This window comes from Aquarana catesbeiana, linkage group LG13 (genome assembly GCF_042186555.1).
Source record: "Aquarana catesbeiana isolate 2022-GZ linkage group LG13, ASM4218655v1, whole genome shotgun sequence".
NCBI lineage: Eukaryota > Metazoa > Chordata > Amphibia > Anura > Ranidae > Aquarana > Aquarana catesbeiana.
In genome coordinates this window covers 232,332,994-232,358,909 of record NC_133336.1, presented here as the reverse complement: position 1 = coordinate 232,358,909, position 25,916 = coordinate 232,332,994, and the positions used below count along the sequence as shown (strand labels likewise).

Sequence of the window (25,916 nt, the reverse complement as noted above, 5' to 3'; positions counted from 1 at the left end):
CACCACCCACCATCTGCAATAAGATTTACAGGACGCCATGCAAATACCAGGTTTCCTGCATGGTTTCCACCTTTCAGGTTGGCTAAGCACTTTGCATGTTCTCAGGTTATTTTAGAAAATGCTACATCTACAGGAGGAAGGAACACACTGGTAATCTATGTTTACAAAAATGACTGATAGCCTTTGTTAAAACTCTGATCATACTTTGAATGCATTTCCTCCTGTGACAAATTCAATTAAATTCATGTTAATGATATAAAATAATATAATTATATGCTGTGATCAGTAAAACACACACTGAAATATAAAAATAGTCCACCAAGTGAAAAAATGGTGTGAATATAAAATGTAAAATGATATCCACCAAGTAAAAAAATTATGAATAATGATGAACAATAAAATTCAAAAAGTCCTGGTATCAGTGAATAATATCAGAAAAATAAATGTCTAAAAAGCATAGATATGGTAAGTGACAATAAATGTGGAGAGACTCGGTGAGGAGAAGCTTGTAGAAGACACTACCACCAATTGCATGAAGGCTTACCGGAAGTAATGGACTTAAAGGGGCTTACACCTCTTAAAGCGGGGGTTCACCCACACCACCAAAAAAAAAAAATATTAAAAGCCAGCAGCTACAAATACTGCAGCTGCTGACTTTTAATACATGGCCACTTACCTGTCCAGGAGTCCAGCGATGTTGGCAGGGGACGCCGAGAACCCGCTCGGTTCTCGGCAGCTGCCGCCGCCATCCTAGCTGAGGGAATCAGGAAGTGAAGCGTTGCGGCTTCACTTCCCGGTTCCCTACTGCGCATGCGCGAGTCGCGCTGCGCGTCCCTAGTGGTCCCCGCTCTCTCCTGGGAGCTGTGTGTTCCCAGGAGACAGCACGGTGGGGACAGGAAGAGGCATAGACTCCCATGGGAGTCTATGCCGGAAGTGGGTGCAAATACCTGTCTTAGACAGGTATCTGCACCCCCCTCCCCCCTGAAAGGTGCCAAATGTGACACCGGAGGGGGGGAGGGTTCCGAAAAGCGGAAGTTCCATTTTTGTGTGGAACTCCGCTTTAAGTCAAACAGGCTTATGGCGATAAACACCGTATACGGAAAACCATCAGAACTCCTGGACAGATCTTTGAATAGTGTTAATTAACATCAAATCCACAGCGTACAGTCCACACTGTACTGACCCTGTGGCAAATAACAATTACTATATGTGGATGATTCGAGCTGCCGGCTATCCATCCTTGCTATCATTACAGTGTGAGCGAATGGAAGACACTCTCAGCCTATGCAGCGAAATCTCACCTCCTTTGTGGGAATCCCGGTGAATGGTGCCTTCTTTTTGTTAGGTATTATTGGGGTGGTTTGGCATGCAGCTACCTGTACGGTCAACAATTCTGCCTGCCCACTACCATCTTCTGAGCTTAACTGTGGGATAGTGAATCCACCCAGTGGCGGCACTTTCAGGGTCGCAGCAGTCGTACTTGCGACTGGGCCCCTTCCATTCTGCCGCTATCGGTGCATCTCCCCCTGCACCTCTGGCTGTCAGTTTGGGATGCAGTGGGGGGAGTGGGAGGTGGCGATCTGCAGCTCTATGGTGCCAGCGGGCCACGGGATCTCCCTGGGGCTTGTAATTCTCCTCCCGAGTGTATACAGGGGCCTCTGACCCGGGCAGGTATCAGTTTCACTCTTCAGTGTACAAGTGAGTCACTCTGCTTGTACACTGTTGCTGATGCATGCCGGGGCCTCTCCACTGTATAAACTCGGGAGGAGAACTACAAGCCTCAGGTAGATCCCGCGGTCCACGAGCACTATAGAGCTGCCAATCGCCCCCTCTCGCCTCCATCCAGAGTTGCGCTGGGGGTTAGAGGTGCACAGACAGCGGAGACCAGCCAGGTACAGGAAAACCTCTGGGGGACACTGATTTAAGGGGGGACTCTCTGGGGACCCTGATGTAAGGAGGGGCTCTCTGGGGACCCTGATGTAAGGAGGGGCTATTTGGGGATCCTGATGTAAGGAGGGGCTATCTGGGGACTCTGATGTAAGGGGGCTCTCTCTGGACCCTGATGTAAAGGGGAGGCTCTCTCTGGACCCTGATGTAAAGGGGAGGCTCTCTCTGGACCCTGATGTAAAGGGGAGGCTCTCTCTGGACCCTGATGTAAAAGGGGGGGCTCTCTGGGGTCACTGATGTAAGGAAGAGGCTCTCAGGGGACCCTGATGTAATAAGGGGGCTTTGGGGACCCTGGTGTAAGGAGGAGGCTCTTTGGGGAATGCTGATGTAAGTAGGGAGGCTCTCTGGGGACCCTGATGTAAGGAGGGGCTCTCTGGTGACCCTGAAGTAAGGGGTCTCTCTGGTGACCCTGATGTAAGGGGGGGCTCTCTGGGGACCCTGACATAAGGGGAGGCTCTCTGGGGACCCTGATGTAAGGGGAGGCTCTCTGGGGACCCTGATGTAAGGGGAGGCTCTCTGGGGACCCTGATGTAAGGGGAGGCTCTCTGGGGACCCTGATGTAAGGGGAGGCTCTCCGGTGACCCTGGTGAAAGGGGAGGCTCTCTGGTGACCCTGATGTAAGCGGGGGCTCTCTGGTGATCCTGATGTAAGGGGGGCTCTCTGGTGACCCTGATGTAAGGGGAGTCTCCCTGGGGACCCTGATGTAAGGGGGGGCTCTCTGGGGGCCCTGATGTAAGGTGGGCTCTCTAGGGACCCTGATGTAAGGGGAGGCTCTCTGGGGACCCTGATGCAATGAGGGGGGCTCTGGGGACCCTGATGTAAGTGGGGGATCCTGATGTAAGGGCGGATCCGCACTCAGATATGTAAAGATTTATATATATATATATATATATATATATATATATATATATATATATATATATACACACACACACACATGTCTATTATATACATGTGTATGCCCGCCCAAGCGTATGACCTTCTTTACTTCACTGCTATTGGCTCTAGCCCGAGATCTTTTGTAGAACTAGCAACGCCCCTGGTGGGGGCCCTTCATGGTTTCTTGCACCAGGGGCCCTAAGAGATTCTAGTAACGCCTCTGAATCCACCTCTTACCATTATGGGATAATAACAAGGCTCAGGAGGTGAGCAGAGATCTCAACCACAGGAGCTGGTCCATATGTGTACGTCAGTTCTCATCACTATTTGGGGCCCTGGGGAGATTCCACAGAAAACCTTGACTAGATGTTAGGCCATCTTGGGGTGAAATCTCCATTCAGAAAATATCTAGTTTTGCTTTTATTGTTGTCACATGTTCACTTTTAAACACACTAAAACTGCTCTCCAAAGTTGCTGAAATACATTGTATGGAAAGCCTTATGGCAGCACTTATAGGCATTGAAGAGAAATTTAGGAATACCTGGTTCCACTGGACTTTGTTCTCGTGCTCTCGGGACTATGGTGCCCTATTGGTAGATGATGTGTGACTCACTCCTTGGGCCTCTCACTCTATTATTTTGTGTGATCTGGACACAGAAGCTCTGGGCCCTGTACTAGCCCCTTTCCTTATCAGTACCCTGCCCCCTCCCCCTCTTGTGCAACCCCCTTGTCCCTTTTCTGTGTTTTACCCCTTCTCCCCCCCTTTTTTTTCCTCTTACCTCCTCTACTTTTCCCCTCTCCTGCCTGTTTGTGTGATGGTGTGTTGTACACCCTTGAATAGTTGGATAGGGACTGCAGTGGGTCTTTATGGACTGCACACCTCACACTACCACACTGAACTGCCTACCAGCCTGGTCTCCCCTGTGGGGTGCTTGTTAGACTTGTGAAGTTTGTTTCATTCCGAATTGAAATTCGGACAAATTTTCGTTTTTCGGAAATTCAAATTTCTGAATTATAATAGTACCAAATTTCAACCAATCCGAAATAACGAAAAAAAAATTTGGACGGAATTGTTGTTTATGCCCCTGCTGTTGTGTCCAGTTTCTTTGTCTCTCTCTGTTATGAAAAATGTTATATAAAGAATTTTCAAAAAACACACCAAAACTAGTTTCTTCCATGGAATCCTAAAAATGTAGTTCTAATGTGCACATAAAACTATTTTCATTCATTGTTGCCAGTGGCGTAGCATGGGGGGTGCCATGGCCCTGGGCGCGACATTTAGGGAGGCGCCAGTATGTGTCACTGGCTTCCTTCTCCTAATTTTAAATTCCTGTGTCCCCAGGTCCGCCATGTTAAGTGTCCGGCACCCTGTGATTGGGCATATGGGGGTCATGTGAGGAGTAGGGCTGGCCTGTCTGCGATCGCTCCTGAAGTCCCGCCTCCGCACATGACCCCCATAACTCCCAATCACAGTGCGCTGCGCCGGACACTGAACATGGCAGCTAAAGCGCAGAGGAGAGAAGCAATGTGAGCCTCCGCTGTCTTCTCCTCCTATCCTCCGGACTGATGCAGGCCAGCCAGACAAGAAGGTGAGTGAGACTCCCTCGTGAGAGTCGCGTTACTGGCTAGCGGGGGGGGGCGGTGGTCAGTGCAGTATGGTGGTCAGCTAGTGCAGTATGGTGGTCAGTTAGTACAGTATGGTGGTCAGTTAGTGCAGTATGGTGGTCAGCTAGTGCAGTATGGTGGTCAGCTAGTGCAGTATGGTGGTCAGTTAGTGCAGTATGGTGGTCAGTGCAGTATGGTGGTCAGTTAGTGCAGTATGGTGGTCAGCTAGTGCAGTATGGTGGTCAGCTAGTGCAGTATGGTGGTCAGTTAGTGCAGTATGGTGGTCAGTTAGTGCAGTATGGTGGTCAGTTAGTGCAGTATGGTGGTCAGTGCAGTATGGTGGTCAGTTAGTGCAGTCTGGTGGTCAGCTAGTGCAGTATGGTGGTCAGCTAGTGCAGTATGGTGGTAAGTTAGTGCAGTATGGTGGTCAGTGTAGTATGGTGGTCACTTAGTGTAGTATGGTGGTCAGTAGGGATGAGCCGAACACCCCCCGGTTCGGTTCGCACCAGAACCTGCGAACGGACCGAAAGTTCGCACGAACGTTAGAACCCCATTGACGTTTATGGGACTCGAACGTTCGAAATCAAAAGTGATCATTTTAAAGGCTAATTTGCATGGTATTGTCCTAAAAAGGGTTTGGGGACCCGGGTCCTACCCCAGGGGACATGTATCAATGCAAAAAAAACTTTTAAAAACGGCCGTTTTTTCGGGAGCAGTGATTTTAATGATGCTTAAAGTAAAAAAAAAAAAAGTGAAATATTCCTTTAAATATCGTACCTGAGGGGTGTCTATAGTATGCCTGTAAAGTGACGCGTGTTTCCCGTGTTTAGAACAGTCCCTGCACCAAATGTCATTTTTAAAGGAAAAAATCTCATTTAAAACTGCTTGCGGGTTTAATGTAATGTCGGGTCCTGGCAATATGGATGAAAATCAATGAGACAAACGGCATGGGTACCCCCCAGTCCATTACCAGGCCCTTTGGGTCTTGTATGGATATTAAGGGGAACCCCGCACCCAAATTAAAATAAGGAAAGGTGTGGGGCCACCAGGCCCTATATACTCTGAACAGCAGTATACAGGCTGTAGGTTTGTTGTTAAGTAGAATCTCTTTGTAATTTTGAACGGGTACATTTTTAACGTGTTTAGCTCCAGCCAAAAAATCTTTTTTAAGCTTTTTGGAAAACATAGGGAAGGGTTATCACCCCTGTGACATTTGTTTTGCTGTCTTTCCTCCTCTTCAGAAGATTTCACCTCACTTTTTGTCCCAATGGATTGGAAAGCATCAGTGGAAAGGAGAAATGTTTTTCCCATATTAACTCTTACAGGAGAGAATTTCCCTTCCTAGGGGTAGATTTCACTTCCTGTTGTCTCCTTCCGTTTGCAAGTAGGAGTCGTTTGTAAGTTAGTTGTTTGAAAGTAGGGTCCTGCCCTATATACTCAGCAGAAATTTGGGCCTTAGGTGTTGCTGTGGCCACAACACTGTAAGCCCTCACAGGGCTCTGCTGTGAAATATTAAATCAAGAATTGTAATTACATGCCCCTGTTGAACAGGAGCTGAAAAATTAGGCCTTAGGCACTGGTGCTGTGCCACAACACTGCAACCCCTCACAGACACTCTAGTTGGAATGCAGGAACGAGCCCTGCTGCAAAGTATTGCATCAAAAATTGTAATTACACGCCCCTGTTAAACAAGGGCTGAAAAATTGGGCCTTAGGCACTGGTGCTGGTGCCACAACACTGCAACCCCTCACAGACACTCTAGTTGGAATGCAGGAACGAGCCCTGCTGCAAAGTATTACATCAAAAATCGTAATTACACGCCCCTGTTAAACAGGGGCTGAAAAATTGTGCCTTAGGCACTGGTGGTGGCACCCAGAACCAAAAATGTTCTTACAAGCTATCAGCGTGATGATTGAGGAGGAAGAGGATAATTACTCAGGGATAGTCACTCAGCATCAGCATAGGCAGTCTTTGAAGGGATCTGAGATTTCAAAAAAAATTATTCGGTTACATCAGCATCAGGTGCTTGGTAGCTGGTGGTGATCCAAGACTCATTCATTTTTATGAAGGTCAGTCGATCGACCGAGTCAGTGGACAGACACACCCTGTGATCGGTTACCACGCCTCCAGCAGCACTGAATGTGCGTTCCGAAAGAACGCTGGATGCAGGACAGGCCAGTAGCTCAATTGCATACTGTGCAAGCTCTGGCCAGTGATCCATCCTCAAGACCCAGTAACCCAGAGGATTTTCGGTGGGAAAGGTGTCCAAGTCTGATCTTGCCCCTAGGTATTCCTGCACCATGTAAAACAGACGCTGGCGATAGTTGCTGGAACCGATCATACCTTGGAGCTGCGGACCAAAAAATTGTCTGAACGCATCGGTCAGACGGCCACCTTCTCCACCGCTCCTTCTTTGACTGACCGAAGCCTCAGCAACACGTTGTCCAGAAACAGGAGTTTGTAACCTCCTAGTCTCTGGGAACGCGTTGCACAGACCTTTCTGCAAGGCCTCCCGAAGATGTTTCATCCTCTGCTCCCTCTGCGATGGCAAGATAAAGTCCGCAACCTTACCCTTGTAACGTGGATCAAGGAGGGTTGCCAGCCAGTATTGGTCCTTCTCCTTGATACCACGAATACGAGGATCCTTACGCAGGCTTTGCAGGATCAGGGAGGCCATGCAGCGTAGGTTTGCTGAGGCATTCGGTCCGGAGTCCTCTGGGTCACTAAGGACGACATGGTCCGCAGCCACCTCCTCCCAGCCACGTACAAGTCCATGTGTTTCTTGGGACTGATCCCTTAAAGACTGCTGCTGATGCTGAGTGCCAGGCTCCACCTCCATACTGACACAATCTTCCTCCTCCTCCTCCTCCTCTTCCTCCTCGTCCTCTTCCTGTGTGATCGGTGGGCACGCAGGAACACTGTCTGGATAAAGGGGGCCTTGAGAGCTAAGGAAGTCCTCCTCTTCCTGCCTCTGTTCTGCCTCAAGTGCCCTGTCCATTATTCCACGCAGCGTGTGCTCCAACAGGTGGACAAGGGGGACAGTGTCACTGATGCATGCACTGTCACTGCTCACCATCCTCGTGGCCTCCTCAAATGGTGACAGGACAGTGCATGCATCCCTGATCATGGCCCACTGGCGTGGGGAAAAAAAACCAAGCTCCCCTGACCCTGTCCTGGTGCCATAGTCGCACAGGTACTCATTGATGGCCCTCTGCTGCGTGTGCAGCCGCTGCAGCATGGCCCACGTTGAGTTCCACCTGGTGGGCATGTCACAGATTAGGCGGTTCTTGGGCAGGTTAAACTCCTTTTGGAGGTCCGTCAGCCGAGCACTGGCATTATATGACCGGCGGAAATGCACACAGACTTTCCTGGCCTGCCTCAGGACATCCTGTAAGCCCGGGTACCTGCCCAAGAACCGCTGCACCACCAAGTTAAGGACGTGAGCCAAACAGGGCACATGGGTCATTTGTCCCTGTCGGAGGGCAGAGAGGAGGTTGGTGCCATTGTCGCAAACCACCATTCCTGCCTTAAGTTGGCGTGGCGTCAACCACCTCTGAACCTGCCCCTGCAGAGCTGACAGAACCTCTGCCCCAGTGTGGCTCCTGTCCCCCAAGCACACCAGCTCAAGCACCGCATGGCATCTTTTGGCCTGCGTACTTGCGTAGCCCCTTGAACGACTACGGAGCACCGCTGGTTCCGAGGAAGAGGCCATGGAGGAAGAAGAAGAGGAGGGGGTGGAGGAGAGAGGTGTGTCACAATCATTAGCATTTTGGAGGCGTGGTGGCGGAACAACCTCCAACACTACTGCACCTTGTCCTGCATCCTTCCCAGCTGCCAGCAGAGTCACCCAATGCGCCGTGAAACTTAGGTAACGTCCCTGTCCATGCCTGCTGGACCATGAGTCAGCGGTAATATGCACCTTACCGCTGACCGCCCTGTCCAGCGAGGCATGGACATTGCCTTCCACATGCTGGTAGAGAGCCGGAATCGCCTTCCGTGAGAAAAAGTGGCGTTTGGGTACCTGCCACTGAGGAACCGCACATTCCACAAACTCACGGAAGGGGGCAGAGTCTACCAACTGAAAAGGCAGCAGTTGAAATGCTAGCAATTTTGCCAAGCTAGCATTCAACCGCTGGGCATGTGGATGGCTGGGAGCAAACTTCTTTCGGCGGTGCAGCAGCTGGGGCAGGGAAATTTGCCTGGTACAATCTGACGTCGGTGTACCAAAATCAGATTGCCCACAAGTACGTGGCTGTGACACACCTAATTCTACACCTTCATTCCTCTCAGTGCAGGTCTCAGAGAGGACTGAAGGTCTAGTGGGGTTGGAAATCTCAGCTGATGAGGAGCAAGCAGATGTCCTCTTTGTTCTTTGGTGTGGGTCTTTTAGATACGCTTGCCAACGAACTGCATGGCAGGTCAACATATGTCTGGTCAAGCATGTGGTACCCAAGCGGGAGATGTTTTGGCCATGCGAGATACGCTTGATAAATATGTTGAAAATAGCAGCGGTGCGATCTGATGCACTCGTCTCAAGAAAGGCCCACACCAAAGAACTTTTTGAATAACGCGCAGAGACTGCAGCGCCCTGCACATGTGGAGCTTTGGGGTGTGATGCAGTCAATGTGCTGCCCTTAGGCTGGCCCCTGGAGGGCATCCTGCCTCGTTGGTGATGTGCCGCCTCCTCCTCCTCCTCCTCCTCTCTCCTCTCAGGCACCCACGTTGAGTCAGTGACCTCATCATCCCCTCCCTCCTCATCACTGGAGCAAACCTGGCAGTATGCTGCAGCAGGGGGAGCATGACTGCCAGATTGCTGTCCTTCTTGGGCACCCCCTCTGTCCGTGCTCGTGTTACTGCCTTCATCGAGCTCAGTATCATCATCAGAGCCTTCCAAACGCTGGGCATCCTCCTGGAGCATGTACCCAACACTGTGGTCAAACAGTTCGAGGGACTCCTCAGGAGGACATGATGGGGCTAGGGAAGGAGTCACTGATGACATTGAGCCAAGGGAAGAGGCCGCTGCTTTGCCAGACAAAGTACCCTGGGCATGGGTGAGAGAGGATGAGGAGGATGAGGACGGCTTGGTCATCCACTCGACCAAGTCTTCCGCATGTTGCGGCTCAACATGGCCAGCTGCCGAAAAAAAGGCCAAGCGTGTCCCATGGCCACGTGCTGATGAGGATGCACCGTCTCCACGACCAGCACTAGACACAGAGCCTGCTTGCCCTCTCTTATTGGCTTGTGACTGTCTGCCTCTCCTTCTTGGCCTTCCAGACATACTAATGGCCTGTAGCTGCACTAAGCTGGGATATATATATATATATATATATATATATATATATATATATATATGTACTGATACTGCAGCTAGCAAAATCAACTGCCTGCCTGTAGTATGAGAACACCACCAACCTTCTACAGGTAGCTTTAGCTGAACACTGTGAGGTGGACGCACCCCACTAACTTGTAGGTTTAGCTGAACACTGTGAGCAGGGCGCACCCCACTAACTTGTAGGTTTAGCAGAACACTGTGAGCAGGACACACTGCACTAACTGTAAATAGTCTAGCTGCCTGACTGTGGTACTAATAGGATCAAAAGAACACCAGCAATTTTCTTTAAAATACTGTAACAAGACAAGCCTGCCTGTCAGTAAGAAGATAACAGGAATGGATCTAGCTGAACACTGTGAGCAGGACGCACCCCACTAGCTTGTAGGTTTAGCTGAACACTGTGAGGTGGACGCACCCCACTAACTTGTAGGTTTAGCTGAACACTGTGAGCAGGACGCACCCCACTAACTTGTAGGTTTAGCAGAACACTGTGAGCAGGACGCACTGCACTAACTGTAAATAGTCTAGCTGCCTGACTGTGGTACTAATAGGATCAAAAGAACACCAGCAATTTTCTTCAGGTAGCTGTATTTACTGTAACAAGACAAGCCTGCCTGTCAGTAAGAAGATAACAGGAACGGATCTAGCTGAACACTGTGAGCAGGACGCACCCCACTAGCTTGTAGGTTTAGCTGAACACTGTGATGTGGACGCACCCCACTAACTTGTAGGTTTAGCTGAACACTGTGAGCAGGACGCACCCCACTAACTTGTAGGTTTAGCAGAACACTGTGAGCAGGACGCACTGCACTAACTGTAAATAGTCTAGCTGCCTGACTGTGGTACTAATAGGATCAAAAGAACACCAGCAATTTTCTTCAGGTAGCTGTATTTACTGTAACAAGACAAGCCTGCCTGTCAGTAAGAAGATAACAGAAACGGATCTAGCTGAACACTGTGAGCAGGACGCACCCCACTAGCTTGTAGGTTTAGCTGAACACTGTGAGGTGGACGCACCCCCACTAACTTGTAGGTTTAGCTGAACACTGAGCAGGACGCACCCCACCAACTTGTAGGTTTAGCAGAACACTGTGAGCAGGACGCACTGCACTAACTGTAAATAGTCTAGCTGCCTGACTGTGGTACTAATAGGATCAAAAGAACACCAGCAATTTTCTTCAGGTAGCTGTATTTACTGTAACAAGACAAGCCTGCCTGTCAGTAAGAAGATAACAGGAACGGATCTAGCTGAACACTGTGAGCAGGACGCACCCCACTAGCTTGTAGGTTTAGCTGAACACTGTGAGGTGGACGCACCCCACTAACTTGTAGGTTTAGCTGAACACTGTGAGCAGGACGCACCCCACTAACTTGTAGGTTTAGCAGAACACTGTGAGCAGGACGCACTGCACTAACTGTAAATAGTCTAGCTGCCTGACTGTGGTACTAATAGGATCAAAAGAACACCAGCAATTTTCTTCAGGTAGCTGTATTTACTGTAACAAGACAAGCCTGCCTGTTAGTAAGAAGATAACAGAAACGGATCTAGCTGAACACTGTGAGCAGGACGCACCCCACTAGCTTGTAGGTTTAGCTGAACACTGTGAGGTGGACGCACCCCACTAACTTGTAGGTTTAGCTGAACACTGTGAGCAGGACGCACCCCACTAACTTGTAGGTTTAGCAGAACACTGTGAGCAGGACGCACTGCACTAACTGTAAACAGTCTAGCTGCCTGACTGTGGTACTAATAGGATCAAAAGAACACCAGTAATTTTCTTTAAAATACTGTAACAAGACAAGCCTGCCTGTCAGTAAGAAGATAACAGGAACGGATCTAGCTGAACACTGTGAGCAGGACGCACTGCACTAAATGTAAATAATCTAGCTGCCTGACTGTGGTACTAATAGGATCAAAAGAACATCAGTAATTTTCTTCAAAATACTGTAACAAGACAAGCCTGCCTGTCAGTAGGAATATAACAGGAACGGATCTAGCTGAACACTGTGAGCAGGACGCACTGCACTAAATGTAAATAGTCTAGAAGATAACAGGAACAGATCTAGCTAAACTGAATACAGTGTATGCATGCTTGGCCAATCATCAGCAAGCAATGCACTGCAATGCCGCAGTGAATTATGGGCCGTGACGCGCCACACGAATTTGGCGCGAACGGCCCATATCATTCGCAATTCGGCGAACGATCGAACAGCCGATGTTCGAGTCGAACATGGGTTCGACTCGAACACGAAGCTCATCCCTAGTGGTCAGTGTAGTGCAGTATGATGGTCAGTGTAGTATGGTGGTCAGTTAGTGCAGTATGGTGGTCAGTTAGTGCAGTATGGTGGTCAGTTAGTGCATTATGGTGGTCAGCTAGTGCAGTATGGTGGTCAGTTAGTGCAGTATGGTGGTCAGTGTAGTATGGTGGTCAGTGTAGTATGGTGTTCAGCTAGTGCAGTATGGTGGTCAGCTAGTGCAGTCTGGTGGTCAGTTAGTGCAGTCTGGTGGTCAGTGCAGTCTGGTGGTCAGTGCAGTCTGGTGGTCAGCTAGTGAAGTATGGTGGTCAGCTAGTGCAGTATGGTGGTCAGTGCAGTATGGTGGTCAGTTAGTGCAGTATGGTGGTCAGTGTTATATGGTTGTCTGTTAATGTAGTATGGTGGTCAGTGTAGTGCAGTATGGTGGTCAGTGTAGTATGGTGGTCAGTTAGTGCATTATGGTGGTCAGTTAGTGTAGTATGGTGGTCAGTGCAGTATGGTGGTCAGTTAGTGCAGTATGGTGGTCAGTTAGTGTAGTATAGTGGTCAGTGTAGTGTAGTATGGTGGTCAGTGTAGTCTAGTGGTCAGTGTAGTGTAGTATGGTGGTCAGTGTAGTGTAGTATGGTGGTCAGTGTAGTGTAGTATAGTGGTCAGTGTAGTGTAGTATAGTGGTCAGTGTATTGTAGTATGGTGGTCAGTGTAGTATAGTGGACAGTGTAGTGTAGTATGGTAGTCAGTGTAGTGGACAGTATAGTGGTCAGTGTAGTGGACAGTATAGTATAGTGGTCAGTGTAGTGGACAATATAGTGGTCAGTGTAGTGTAGTGGACAATATAGTGGTCATTGTAGTTCTCAGTGTAGTGGACAGTAAAGTGGTCAGTGTAGTGGACAGTATAGTGGACAGTATAGTGGTCAGTGTAGTGTAGTGGACAGTATAGTGGTCAGTGTAGTGGACAGTATAGTATAGTGGTCAGTATAGGAATCAGGTAGGTCAGTACTATTGTATTTGAAGGGACTCGGGGAGTGCTAAAAGTCCGCATGTTAGGGGGCGCAAATTACTTGCCTTGCCCCGGGTGCTGGCAACCCATGCTACGCCACTGATTGTTGCATCTCAGTGCTGCTGATCTCCTATGTTTTTTTCAGCTACCTCCTGTCTACATGCACTCATTCCAGTATTGCCTACTTATCACTACTATGGAATGGACCAGCTTCCTGAGTGTGAATATGGTGAACCATGTCTGCGCAATGTTTGCCGACACAGCCACCTGTAATCTCCACCAGATGCGCATGTGGCAGGGTGACAATTCAAGAGCACAAAAGGAAGATAGTTGTCACCCTATAACAGAAAGTGCCTGAACATGAGGCAGCAAAATGGCTTAGTGCAGGGGGTCTCCAAACTTTCTAAGCAAAGGGCCAGTTTACTGTCCTTCAGAATGTAGGGGGACCAGACTGTCACCAATGGAAGTAGAAAATGTCCTGGCATCAGTGGGTATAAACAATGCCCCACCAATGGTTTGTTGGTATCAATGGGAAGAATAGTGCCCTATCGATGCTGTTGGTGGGAGGAATAGTGCTCCATCGATAGTGCCAGTTAGTGAAATGGTGCTCCAAGGGCCAGATAAAGGCAGGCCAAGGGCCACATCCAGCTCTTGGGCCACAGTTTGGAGACTACTGGCTTAGTGGTTAGCCCTTCTGTCTTGTAGCCCTGTAGATAAAACTCAGGCAGAATACTTTCTGCATTGAGTTTGCATGTTCTACCTGTGGTTGGCCGGTTTCCTCCCACTGTGTAGACAGGGTCAACAGAGTTTATTTTAACAAATGCTACAGGTTTAATAAGATTAAAGGCAACTTTCGAAATTACTTTAAATCAGCCTTTCCCAAACCTTTCAACACAGAGGAACCCTTGAAATAACTTTCTGGTCTCAGGGAACCTCAGGGAACACATTTGTGTGATGGTCAGTGGGAAGATTTCTCCTTACACTTGTGGTCATTGGGAAGAATTCCCCCCTTACAGATAGCTTAAAAGATCAATGGCATCAGTGGGAACTTATCTGAGAGGCAGATATTGCTCAAGGAACTCCTAGCAACCTCAGGAGGAAACCTGATTGAGAAACACTACTTTAAATAATGTATCAAAGACCCATTTAATTGTAAACTGCTCAACCAGATGTGACTTCAAAAGGGTCAAAAACAATCTGTTTTTTTGTAATCACCATACGTTATTAGTCACCCTGAAACCAAATCATTTAACAACCAAATACTATACCAGGAAACAAACTCTCCTAACCGCACAATTTTACCTTCAACAGAAATGTAGGTTTCTGCGTAGTAAATTTGGAGTTTCTTGTTGTAATATATTTGCTTGGTGCAATGATACGTCCCGGCCATGTTATGATCCACTTTCGTAAATTGTAGGTGGTCGATGGTGACTGAGAATTGTAATAAGGTTCCGTTCTTGTAAAAAGTTGTGTTGGTGGCATAAATCCCGGGACGGCTGTGACAACGAACCGTTAAAGGGTTGCCCTCGTATATAACCAGGGGTCTCTGGAAGATCAGCGGGACTGAAATCAGAATTAAAAAAAAAAAAAAAAAAACATTTGGATGTATTAATATTACTTTGTAATGTAGATAGTCTTTGCAAATTAAAATGTATCTGAGCTGCAAAAAGTGAATAGACCCCCTTAATCTCTTGCTGACCATGTAATGTGGCACCAGGAAATGTGAGCTTTTACTCTCAGCCACCAGCACATATACGCCCACAGTTCTCAGTCAATGCTTTTGATTGGGAGTCAGCAGGACTGCTCCTAATCAAGTGACCACTGTGAAAGCCTCTGAGAGACGGTGTTAGGGGTTAAAGAGACCATGTCACCAAATTGCAGGTAGAAGCACACGCAAATTAAGTATTTGATAGGCTTACCTGCAGAATTCTTTTTCCATTAAACAAGTTTTTTTTTTTTTACGTGTAATGTGCCTCTGAAATTGAACCTAGAAAATTTGACTACTTAACCACTTAAGGACCGAGCCTCTTTCTGAGATTTGTTGTTTACAAGTTAAAAACAGTTTTATTTTGCTAGAGAATTACTTAGAATCCCCAAACGTTATACATTTTTTAGCGGCGGTCGTTGCAATACTTTCTGTCACACCGTATTTGCGCAACGGTCTTACAAGAGCACTTTTTTTGGAAAAATTACACTTTTTTAAATTAAAAAAATAAGACAACAGTAAAGTTAGACCAACTTTTTTTTATATTGTGAAAGATGATGTTACGCTGAGTAAATTGATACCCAACATGTCACGCATCAAAATTGCGCCCGTTCGTGGAATGGTGACAAACTTTTACCCTTAAAAATCTCCTTGGGCGACGTTTAAAAAATTCTACAGGTTGCATGTTTTGAGTTACAGAGGAGGTCTAGGGCTAGAATTATTGCTCTCATTCTACCAATCACGGTGATACCTCACATGTGTGGTTTGAACACCCTTTTTTCTATGCGGGCGCTCCTCATGTATGCGTTCGCTTCTGCACACGAGCTGGTCGGGACAGGGCGCGTTTAAAAAATGTTTTTTCTTATTTATTTTACCTTTTATTTATTTTTACACTGTTCTTTAAAGAAAAAAAAAAAAAAAAAGTGTCACTTTTATTCCTATCACAAGGAATGTAAACATCCCTTGTAATAGAAAAAAAACATGACAGGTCCTCTTAAATATGAGATCTGGAGTCAAAAAGACCTCAGATCTCATATTTACACTAAACTGCAATAAAAATGTTGTCATTTTAAAAAATACAAAAAGAAAAAATGTCCCTTTAAGAGCTATGGACGGAAGTGACGTTTTGACGTCGCTTCTGCCCTGCAATGATATGGAGACGGGTGGGGGCCATCTTCCCCTCACTCGTCTCTGTGTCAAGCTAGGGAAAAAGGATTCAATCGCCTCCGCCGCTACCGACGACTCCGGTAAGCGGCCGAGGGCCCCTCTCCCGCCGCCGATAAAAGTGATCTTGCGGCAAATCCATCACAGAGACCACTTTTATCTTCAAGCGGAGCGCCCGCTGAAGAAGAGGATACCGGGGCTATGGCAGCTAGCTGCTGCCATAACAACGATACTCCCCTTCAAAGTACTGACATATAACGATGATGGGCGGTCCGGAAGTGGTTAAAGAAAGTAAATTCCCTAGCACAGCCCACTCCTTCTTTGCACATCATAGCCCCCTTTCCTCTTCTGGGAGTGTCTAATTTCTTTCTGTGCTGGTCCAGCTCCTCCACTTCTCCCCTCCTTTCCCTACACTCACTTTTATGTAGCTGCCATGGGAGGAGTAAAGAGGAATACTACACTAATACTTGAGTGACAGCTCTAAGTCTACTGACATCACATCCAAGATGGCAGCACACAGCAGTAGTTTAAACAAAGGGAGCTTTTACAGGGAAATAACATGGATAAATAGTGTCTAAAACCAAAACTTTAAAAAATTTTTTAAATAGAGTAAGTAAGGGTTAGAGCTCATATCAGGTTTTTATTGTTCCCTGTGTCCCTACTAGAGAGATTTCCTCCCTCTGTTAGTCCTTGTGACCTTTGTAACCAGGACTGAAAATTAAGGCAAATTCCAAATTTTGAGCTGTAACCAGAATAAGAATAGAGGATAAATTGTCCCATGTGAACACGTGTTGCAGTGATAACTGTCTAAGAAACAAAGTTCCCTTGTTTTTGAGAGGAAAACCTGGCCCATGATGCCCCCACAAACTATATTCCTGGGTCAATCCGTTCTAGTACATTCTGTAGTATTTTCTAAAATAATATATTTTTAACAAGCCTTAAGCTTGGTGTACTTGACCCCCAAATACACTTCCTAAATGTTTAAAGGTATATATTTAAAGTGGCGACAGATTAGTATAACCATCATTCTACATTTGCCTGTGTGTTCCATGAACTAAGCCCTGTTTAAAGCATATTTGGGTTTCTCATGCTTCAATCTCAATAGTATTAACTGACAACTATCAAATCCATCAGGCCTGAGATGATATTCAACGTTCAAGGAAATCCTTAACTTCATCAATGATTAGCCACTAATGAGACCCTGTGACTGGACCAGGCTTTCCCAACCTTTTCAATAGAGAGGATCCCTTGAAATAACTCCAGTCTTAGGGAACCTCTGCTAAAAATTACTATATCTACAACTCATGATACATTAGTGTGAAGGTTGGTGAGAAGAATGCTCTTGTGGTCCTTGGAAAGAATTACCCCCATGCAGATAGCTAAAAAGATCAATGGTGTCAGTTGGAACTTATCTGAGAAATTTCTAATTACTCAAGAACCCCCTAGCAACCTCTGTAGGAACCGTAGTTGAGAAACCTTGGACTAGACCATCAACTTCATGGATAATCTTCCGATGAGATTATCTACCTGTAAAAGCCTCCCTTACGTAGACATTCAAAAAGCTGTGGGGCTACTGCTGTGTGTCACCATATTGGATGTGATGATGTGATGTCAGCAACCACAGCAGACTCAAGTGATACTCTGTAATATTCTCCTTAACTCCTCCCACAACAGCTACATAAAAGGTTATGTAGGGAGTTGAGGGGAAGGGCAAAGGAGCTGGGCCAGCCCAGAGAGTGCTTAGACCCTCCCAGAAGAAGAGAGGGATATGACGTGGAAGGAGGCATGACTGTGCTAAGGAACTGGCTAATCATTTTTCTTAGGCACATAGCAAGTAAATAAAAAAAATATGAAAGAAAATATATTGTACAGGGTCTCTTTAATTCCAGTCAAGTACCTGACATGCCTCTTCTCACTATGAGCTCAGTGCCTTGCACATCCGAAGTCTATAACATCACCATCCAATAGAAAGGATATTATTTAATAAGTAGGGTCCCGAAGCAGATTTCATTTCCAGAAGTCTATCTTTTGCCCTTAGTGTATAGATTGCAGACAGGTTTTTAATATAGATATAAGACAAGTGCTATATAGAAATATGAAGAACAAATAAACTCACAGTGAATAACACCAAGCTTGGCTGGATCACTCTTCTGGCTTGTATTGGTGCAACATTGATACTCTCCAATGTCGCTCTCATCAGCGGACTGAATTGTGAAACTAGGCCGATGTTCCTTTATTGGTTTAGTGTCTTTGTACCAGTAATATCGCAGTTTCTCATGTGTTGAAGGTCCTACATTACATGTTATATTGACTGATTCATAGATGAGGATATTCTTCCAGTCAGGTGTGAAGGTCACCATAGCTTTCACTGCAACTTGGACAAAAAAAAAAAAAAAGAGATACACTATATCAGTGATGGCGAACCTTGGCACCCCAGATGTTTTGGAACTACATTTCCTATGATGCTCATGCACTCTGCAGTGTAGTTGAGCATCATGGGAAATGTAGTTCCAAAACATCTGGGGTGCCAAGGTTCGCCATCACTGCACTATATAATTAACACCAGACCATCATACCTACCTATATGGGGAAAAGTAAATGATAGAGTTCAGAGGTTTCCAGTTAATTTACAAAATACAAAAGACATTTTAGACAAGTGAGCACTTCCACCTTGAGGTAACACTTTGGTGAAGGCGCTTTTCTGTTTCAGCATTACTCTGTCCTCATGCACAAAGCCAGCTCCATAAAGATATGTTTGTAGACATCGGGGATGCCGCTCTCCCAACCCATGTATAGTAAAAGGGCTTAGAGGTCCCGGTGGGTGGGGCAAACCACATCAGAGTGGCGTGGTTTGTGGAGTAGCGCTGACTGAGGCCACCTAACACCTATACTATACTCTATTCGGGTTGGGAGACTGGCACCTCCAAATGTCTATGAGCACATGTCTGAGGACCAGGGGGAGAGAGCCTTTCTTCTTGCTTGGAGCAGTGCCTCAAGTTTCATTCCTTAAAGATATGTTTTGACCACAGATGTGGTGATTGATGTTGACTCTTGGCCAATCAACACCCTTGGCCAATCAGCACACTCTAACCGGGCCACACAGAACAGTTCAGAATGTGCCATCTCCAGATTACAGGAACACGAAGATGAGGTTTGACCAGTTTGGTGTGGAGGGAAAAAGAAGATCCTCCAAAGGAAGTTGGACTTTGAAAGGCAACTTCAACCAACAACAATCAGTATAAAACTAATATTTATAATATATTATTGCAAAGACAATTTTGGGTTACCAGATACAATTTCTATATTGTGTGGAAATGTATTCACATGCAAGATTTCTATACTGGTCATGTAACCTTTTTACAATTTTTATGTCTAAATACTGTGGACAAATGATTTTAAGATGTACCAATAAATATCAGTTTTATACTGATTGTCGGTGGTTGAAATTGCCTTTCAAAGTCCCACTTTCTTAGGGGGGGTCTTCTTTTTCAATTTACTTTGGGAAGGTGGCAACCAACACCACCATTTACAATAGTGGAAATATTTAAGTTTGGTGTGGAGGAACTCAAGTGGTCTACAGAGAGCCCTGACCTCAATTCTAATGAACATCTTTTGGATGAATTTGAAAGCCAGTTGCAAGCTAGGTCTATTCATCCAACATCAGTACCCAACCTTACCAATGTTCTTTTGGCTCAGTAGGCACAAATTCCTACAAATACATTCCAAAATGTTGTGGAAAGCATACGCAGAAGAGTGGAGGCTGCTATAGTTGGGCCAACTTCATATCAATGGCCATTGTTTTGAAATAGGGTATTTAACTAGCACATCTAGGTGTGATGGTCCACAAATGTTTGGTCAAATAGCGTATATGCAATGAAAAGAAGTTCTGAAACTCATTTTTTGGGGTCTTCTCAAGAGCTAAGGAGCACAACTTACTGCAGCTTTCTATGGCAGCATCTGAAAAACAAAATAGGTAACGTTTCGTTAACATACAGATAAATGGTCCTCTCTAGCCATGGTCAATATTGTGAATGGATTATATAATTAGAGCAGGAAGGTTTCATGGATGTTCACACTTGTTCTTGGACAACCAAAATCTGTTCGTTAAAAACCTTTGGCTCTTGGACGTATGATTTGTGCTCTCATTGGATTGTATGTAATCAAAATCTATTGACATATTCCATGGAAGTTGGACAAAACTTACCCAAACAGCTATAAACGATTGATGTTTCGAACCCTCATTTGAACTACGGAAGCCACTTGGATGAACTTTGAAACATCTTCAATATTATAGAAAAAAAGTCCATCTGAATGCGACTAACTGTTACTAACTTCTACAGAAAGGATTGGTCTGGTTATACAGTATATTTGCATTTCACATTTCCAAGTGACTCAGGAAGCCTGAGGATAACACACCATCAGGTCAAACTGGGCATAAAGCTAAGAAATTACAAATGACTTCTAAATGTCATAGGGACTCAATTTTGCTGTGTTACATGTTGATGGAATTTGTAATTATGCATTGTCTTTAACTTTTTTTAAGTATAATCCCTTCATTCCTATCTCCAATATCATTTTAACATTTTAAAGTGGAATATACCTCACTTAAACAAGACTTTAATTTGTCCCTCCCCACTCTATCTTAAAACAAGCCTAAAAAATATTTATCAAACTTTTTACCTTTGTGCTCATTTTTGTGCTGTAATGCAACTTTTCTTGTTTTCTTGTTTTGTCTACTAGGATTGCTACGGCACAAATGCCACTATAGTGCCCATCTTCTAAAATTTGTCACCACTTGTGCGCATCCGTAAGAACCAACAGTGCACACATAGATGCACCGCTGGTCTCTGCTGGTTCCTAACTACCTAGAATACCTAGAAGAGATTAGCAACGTATTTGCAATGTTGACTTTTTTTTAAATGGCAGGGTAGAAGAGGGGTGGGGTGGGACATTTAGGCCTGGTTAAGTTCCACTATAAATTGATCAGAATGCCGGCTTTAATCTAATTAATTTATTAAATAATTAATCCTTTTTTTTTTCTTTCATTTCTACTCTCGACTCATTTAAAATGCTCATATACAAAAAATATATTAAAAATACAAAAGTTTAAAGTCTAAATAGAAAAAAAAATATTATATGTGAGCATGGTTTGAATTAGGGAGCATTTTGATTAGAGTTTCACAAGTATTACTGTGTGTGTGTATATATATATATATATATATATATATATATATATATATATATATATATATACACACACACACATACATACGTACTTACATACAATATATATATATATATATATATATATATACACATATACACACACATACATACATACCTACATACAGTACATACATATATATATATATATATATATATATATATATATATATATATATATATATATATATATATATATATATATACACACATATATACATACACACATATATATACATATACACACACACATACACACACACACTTCCAAATGTCAAAGAGACTCAATATTGCATTATTACTGGGCAAATTGACATTGTGTATTTAACTTATTTTAAGTCTAATCCCTTATTTCAAACATTTTATTGATGAAAAAATACAATTCTTTACAGACAGAAACATATTACCCATTTAAAGAAAGGGGTTCATAGTTTATACTACAATCATACATCAAATATCAAAAATCAATCATGGGATATTATATTTTATACCAATATTAGAAATAAAAAAAAAAATTATAATATAGATTATCCCAATCTATTATTGATTCCTTCTCTCTATGACCCCTAACCCAACAAACTCAATACAAAAAATTCCTACATATATAATTTACCATTAATTTCTTCTCTCTGTCACAACTCATAATATATAAACACCTTTTTTTTGTAGATAGACAGAAAAATCTAGAAAAAAAAATCTAGAATCTAAGATCTAAAATTCTTCATTTTTATACAATTTCAAGGTTGATCAGAAATAAGCCAAAGAGGGATTTTAACAACTTTGTTTTTATATTTTTTTTCTTAAAATTAGCTTTCTTGGTTCATTTAAAATTTCTGCAAATATAACAAGTAAAAAAAAAAAAACAAACTTAAAACAGAGTTTATTTTTTTTAAATAGAATCTGAAATGCAAATATTATTCAGGTATGTGTGTGTGGATTGTGTTAGGAAACAGTTAGATCATATATAAAAAGGTTGGAGTTTAAAACTATAAAATGAATAATATACTGTATATACCATAGTAAAAACAGCTATCTTGTTTGTAACAACTAACAATATATAACAATTTATATTAACATAAATGCATTAAAAAAACCCAGAGATGTAATTTTTAAATAGAATCTGGACAAAAAAACAAAACAACAAATGTATATGTGTATGTGGATTGGATTAGGAAACAGTTGGATTATATATATAAAACATTTGGAGTTTAACTAAACTATAAATAAATATTATATATAGTAACTATATATAACTAAGCTATTGCATTGCATGCTGCCTTGACACATCCTGAGCTCTCAAACAAATATGTTAGGATGTTATTCGTTGATTTTAGCTCTGCATTTAACACAGTAGTCCCTGGCAATTTAGTGAAAAAGTTAAAAGCTTTGGGCCTATGCCCATTGCTGCGCTCATGGATTATGGATTTTCTAACAAACAGGCCATAAATGGTGAGAATAGGAGATCGGGTGTCTAACAATATTATTTTGAAAATAGGGGTACCACAGGGATGTGTGTTAAGTCCGGCCTTGTTTACATTGTTCACGCATGACTGTACTCCCATACATGCGTCTAACACTATAGTGAAGTTTGCTGATGACACCACTTTAGTGGGACTCATACAAGATAATGAGGAGACAGCTGTTAGGCAGTAAATTCAACATTTGGTTGAGTGGTGTAGAGAAAATTATTTAATACTCAACATGGCAAAAACTAAAGAAATAATAGTGGATTATAGGAGATCAAGAAAGATCAATCATTGCCCGGTTTATATAGGTGGTGAGGAGGTGGAAAGGGTGGACACTGTTAATTTTTTGGGAGTGCATATTACAAGGGAGTTGTCATGGTCTCAAAATACTTTTTTTCTAGTGAAAAAAGCACAGCAGAGACTGTTTTTCCTTCGGAGACTGAAGCAGGCTGGATTGCCCTCAAGGCTTCTGGTCAATTTCTATCATTGTACCATTGCGAGCATTCTTCTCCACTGCGATGTAGTGCGGTATGCCGGCTGCAGGGCGGAGGATAAGAAGTGCCGGTCTTGTGTGGTGAAAACAGCACAGCGGATCATAGGAACAGAGCTACCGAATTTGGACACAGCATATACCAGCCGATTAAAAAAGCGGGCAAAAGCTATTAGTATTGATCCAAGCTACTCAGGTTACGGTGTGTTTGTCCCATTGCCATCTGGAAAAAGATATAGGACACTTAAAACGCACACTAATCGCTTAAAGCATAGTTTTTTTCCCCTAGGGCTGTATTGTCCATAATCCTATCAGGTACAGTGTTTTAGGAATTTTATGTGGAATTCAAAAAAAAAAAAAAAATTATTTTATTTATTTTTAAATGACATTTTGATATTTTTATATATTTAAATAGATATGTGGTTATGTGCTAGGAGTATGTATGTGTGTTTTTTTTTTGAGAAGTGTTTTATTGCTGCTGTAAAGAGTACCCAGAAAAATGTTGTTGTATGTATACAATGACAATAAAGTATATCTAAAATATAGAACAATTTACATTAACATAAATGTATTTAAAAAAAAAAAAAAAAAAAGAGATGCAATTTTTAAATAGAATCCGGACAAAAAAAAACAAAACAACAAATGTATATGTATATGTGTATGTGGATTGAATTAGGAAACAGTTGAATTATATATATATAAAACATTTGGAGTTTAATTAAACAATAAATAAATAATATATATAGTAACAACAGCTATCTTGTTTATAACAACTAGTACTGGGGTACCTGGTGGAGAACCTTGCAAACACTTTGCAGCTAATTTCCTAGGTTGTTTTTAAACCTGAGACCCAACCATTGCAAAATGTTAACCTTTTAGCTACCACAGTGCCTAAACAACCAACTCACGTACTTGAGTTCCATAGTTTCATAGGTTAGGGTTAAAGAAGACACAAATCCATCTAGTTCAACCAATAGAAGACACAAATCCATCTAGTTCAACCAATAGAAGACACAAATCCATCTAGTTCAACCAATAGAAAAAATGACAGACAGATATAATAAAGAGAAATAGAAAACCTCCATATTTGGAATTCTATATCCACAATTACTTAGGTTGATCCAGAGGAAGGCAAAAAAGAAAGCATGGTCCTATTTGCCCCAATTCCCAGCACAGTGTGCAGTTTTCAGACAAAAAAAAACATATTTCAAGCAAACATATATCCTAACTCTGTTGCTTTAGAAAGCCATAATAGTCATTTTTAAGAAACATTATTATTTATTTTTTCTCAGAAGAAAAAAAGCTGAAAATCTTTACTTACAGAACAGGGAGGTGAATAGCAGAGATGTCATGGTTTCACTCAAAAGGATTGCCTTAGCAGAATGACAAATTTCACTTCTTCGATGCAAAAAAAACTATTCTCATTTCCTGTTTTGATATATGACTGTACTGGTGAGCAAATCAGCAAGTCTGTTTATTGAATTGACATTGGCTTGGTGGTTATTTTTAAAAGAAAAGGTATCTTATAAAAAATATTTTAAATAGATAACATTGTGGTCTCAAGTGAAGAGTTTTCTTTCCTGTGTTTTAGAGTTTATTTGTACTGTTTTTTTTTTTTTTTCTTTATTTTTAGACTTAAAAAAAATTCCCCATAGAAAACCTTTTCTGTTAGGGCTGGGAAATACTATTATACAGAGTAGGGTTGCACCGATACCATTTTTTTAATAATGATACTTTTTTTTTAGTACTCGCCGAAACCAATTACCGATACCTACAGCAACTGTTTTGTTTTCACTTCAGCTGCCAGCAATGGCACAAAACATTGAAAAGTTATTTACAAATGAAATTTTTTTTTTTTTTTAAATTCTGCGCTTTTTCAATGTGAAATGTATAAATATATGTTAATATATATGTGTAAAAATTTTCACTAACAAAGCAAACAAAAAAAGTTTTAATTGTTTATCGTTTATAAAATAGACATGAACAACAACAACAAAAAAAAGCAGGGAAATAATTAAATGGAGGAGAACAGAGTTAATTAAGGCTGGTTAGAGTAAATTAAGGTTTTATAAGGGGTTAAACAGAGGAACATTTGTTCATCCCTTTGATCTGCAGATGAAGAAACAGAAAGATTAAAAAAAAACAATGTTTCTTTTTATTTTCGTGTTTCAGCTCTGAGCAATGTTGTTAATAAACATTGCCAGCTGCTTTTTTTTTTTTTTGACAGCACCAATTACCGGACTTCTTTAACCACTTGCTTACTGGGCACTTAAACCCCCCTCCTGTCCAGACCAATTTTCAGCTTTTAGTGCTGTCGCACTTTGAATGACAATTGCGCGGTCATACAACACGGTACCCAAATGAAATTTTTATCATTTTTTTCCCACAAATAGAGCTTTCTTTTGATGGTATTTGATCACCTCTACGGTTTTTATTTTTTGTTAAAAAAAATTTAAAAAGACAGAATTTTTTTAAAAAAATTATATTTTTTTTATATTTTGTTATCAATTTTTGCAAACAGTTAATTTTTCTCCTTCGTTTATGTACGCCGATGAGGCGGCACTGATGGGCACCGATAGGTGGCAGTGATGAGCACTGATGGGTGGCGGTTATGGGCACTGATGGGTGGCAGTGTTGGGCACTGATTGGGCACTGACTGATGGCAGCACTGCTAGGTGGCACTAATAAGTGGCACTTGTGGGCATTGATAGGTGGCACTTGTGGGCATTGATAGGTGGCACTTGTGGGCTTTAATAGGTGGCACTTGTGGGCTTTAATAGGTGGCACTTGTGGGCACTGTGGGCACTGGCAGATGGCACTTGGAGGCACAGATGAGGCATCTGTGCCTCCTT

General features: G+C 43.1%; 1 protein-coding gene across 1 annotated transcript in view; it reads right to left on the bottom strand.

Moving 5' to 3' along the window:
* The window catches only part of LOC141116945 (low affinity immunoglobulin gamma Fc region receptor III-A-like), a 34,071-nt gene extending 8,435 nt beyond the window's left edge, over positions 1-25,636 (bottom strand). Inside the window, exons 1-4 of the mRNA XM_073609460.1 lie at positions 24,386-25,636; positions 19,822-19,842; positions 18,002-18,259; positions 14,319-14,579 (exon numbers count right to left, since the gene is read on the bottom strand). Of these exons, the coding sequence (XP_073465561.1) occupies positions 14,319-14,579; positions 18,002-18,259; positions 19,822-19,842; positions 24,386-24,416 (571 nt within the window). The 5' untranslated portion in view covers positions 24,417-25,636. The remainder of the gene's footprint in view (positions 1-14,318; positions 14,580-18,001; positions 18,260-19,821; positions 19,843-24,385) is intronic.
* Between the last annotated feature and the right edge of the window lie 280 nt (positions 25,637-25,916).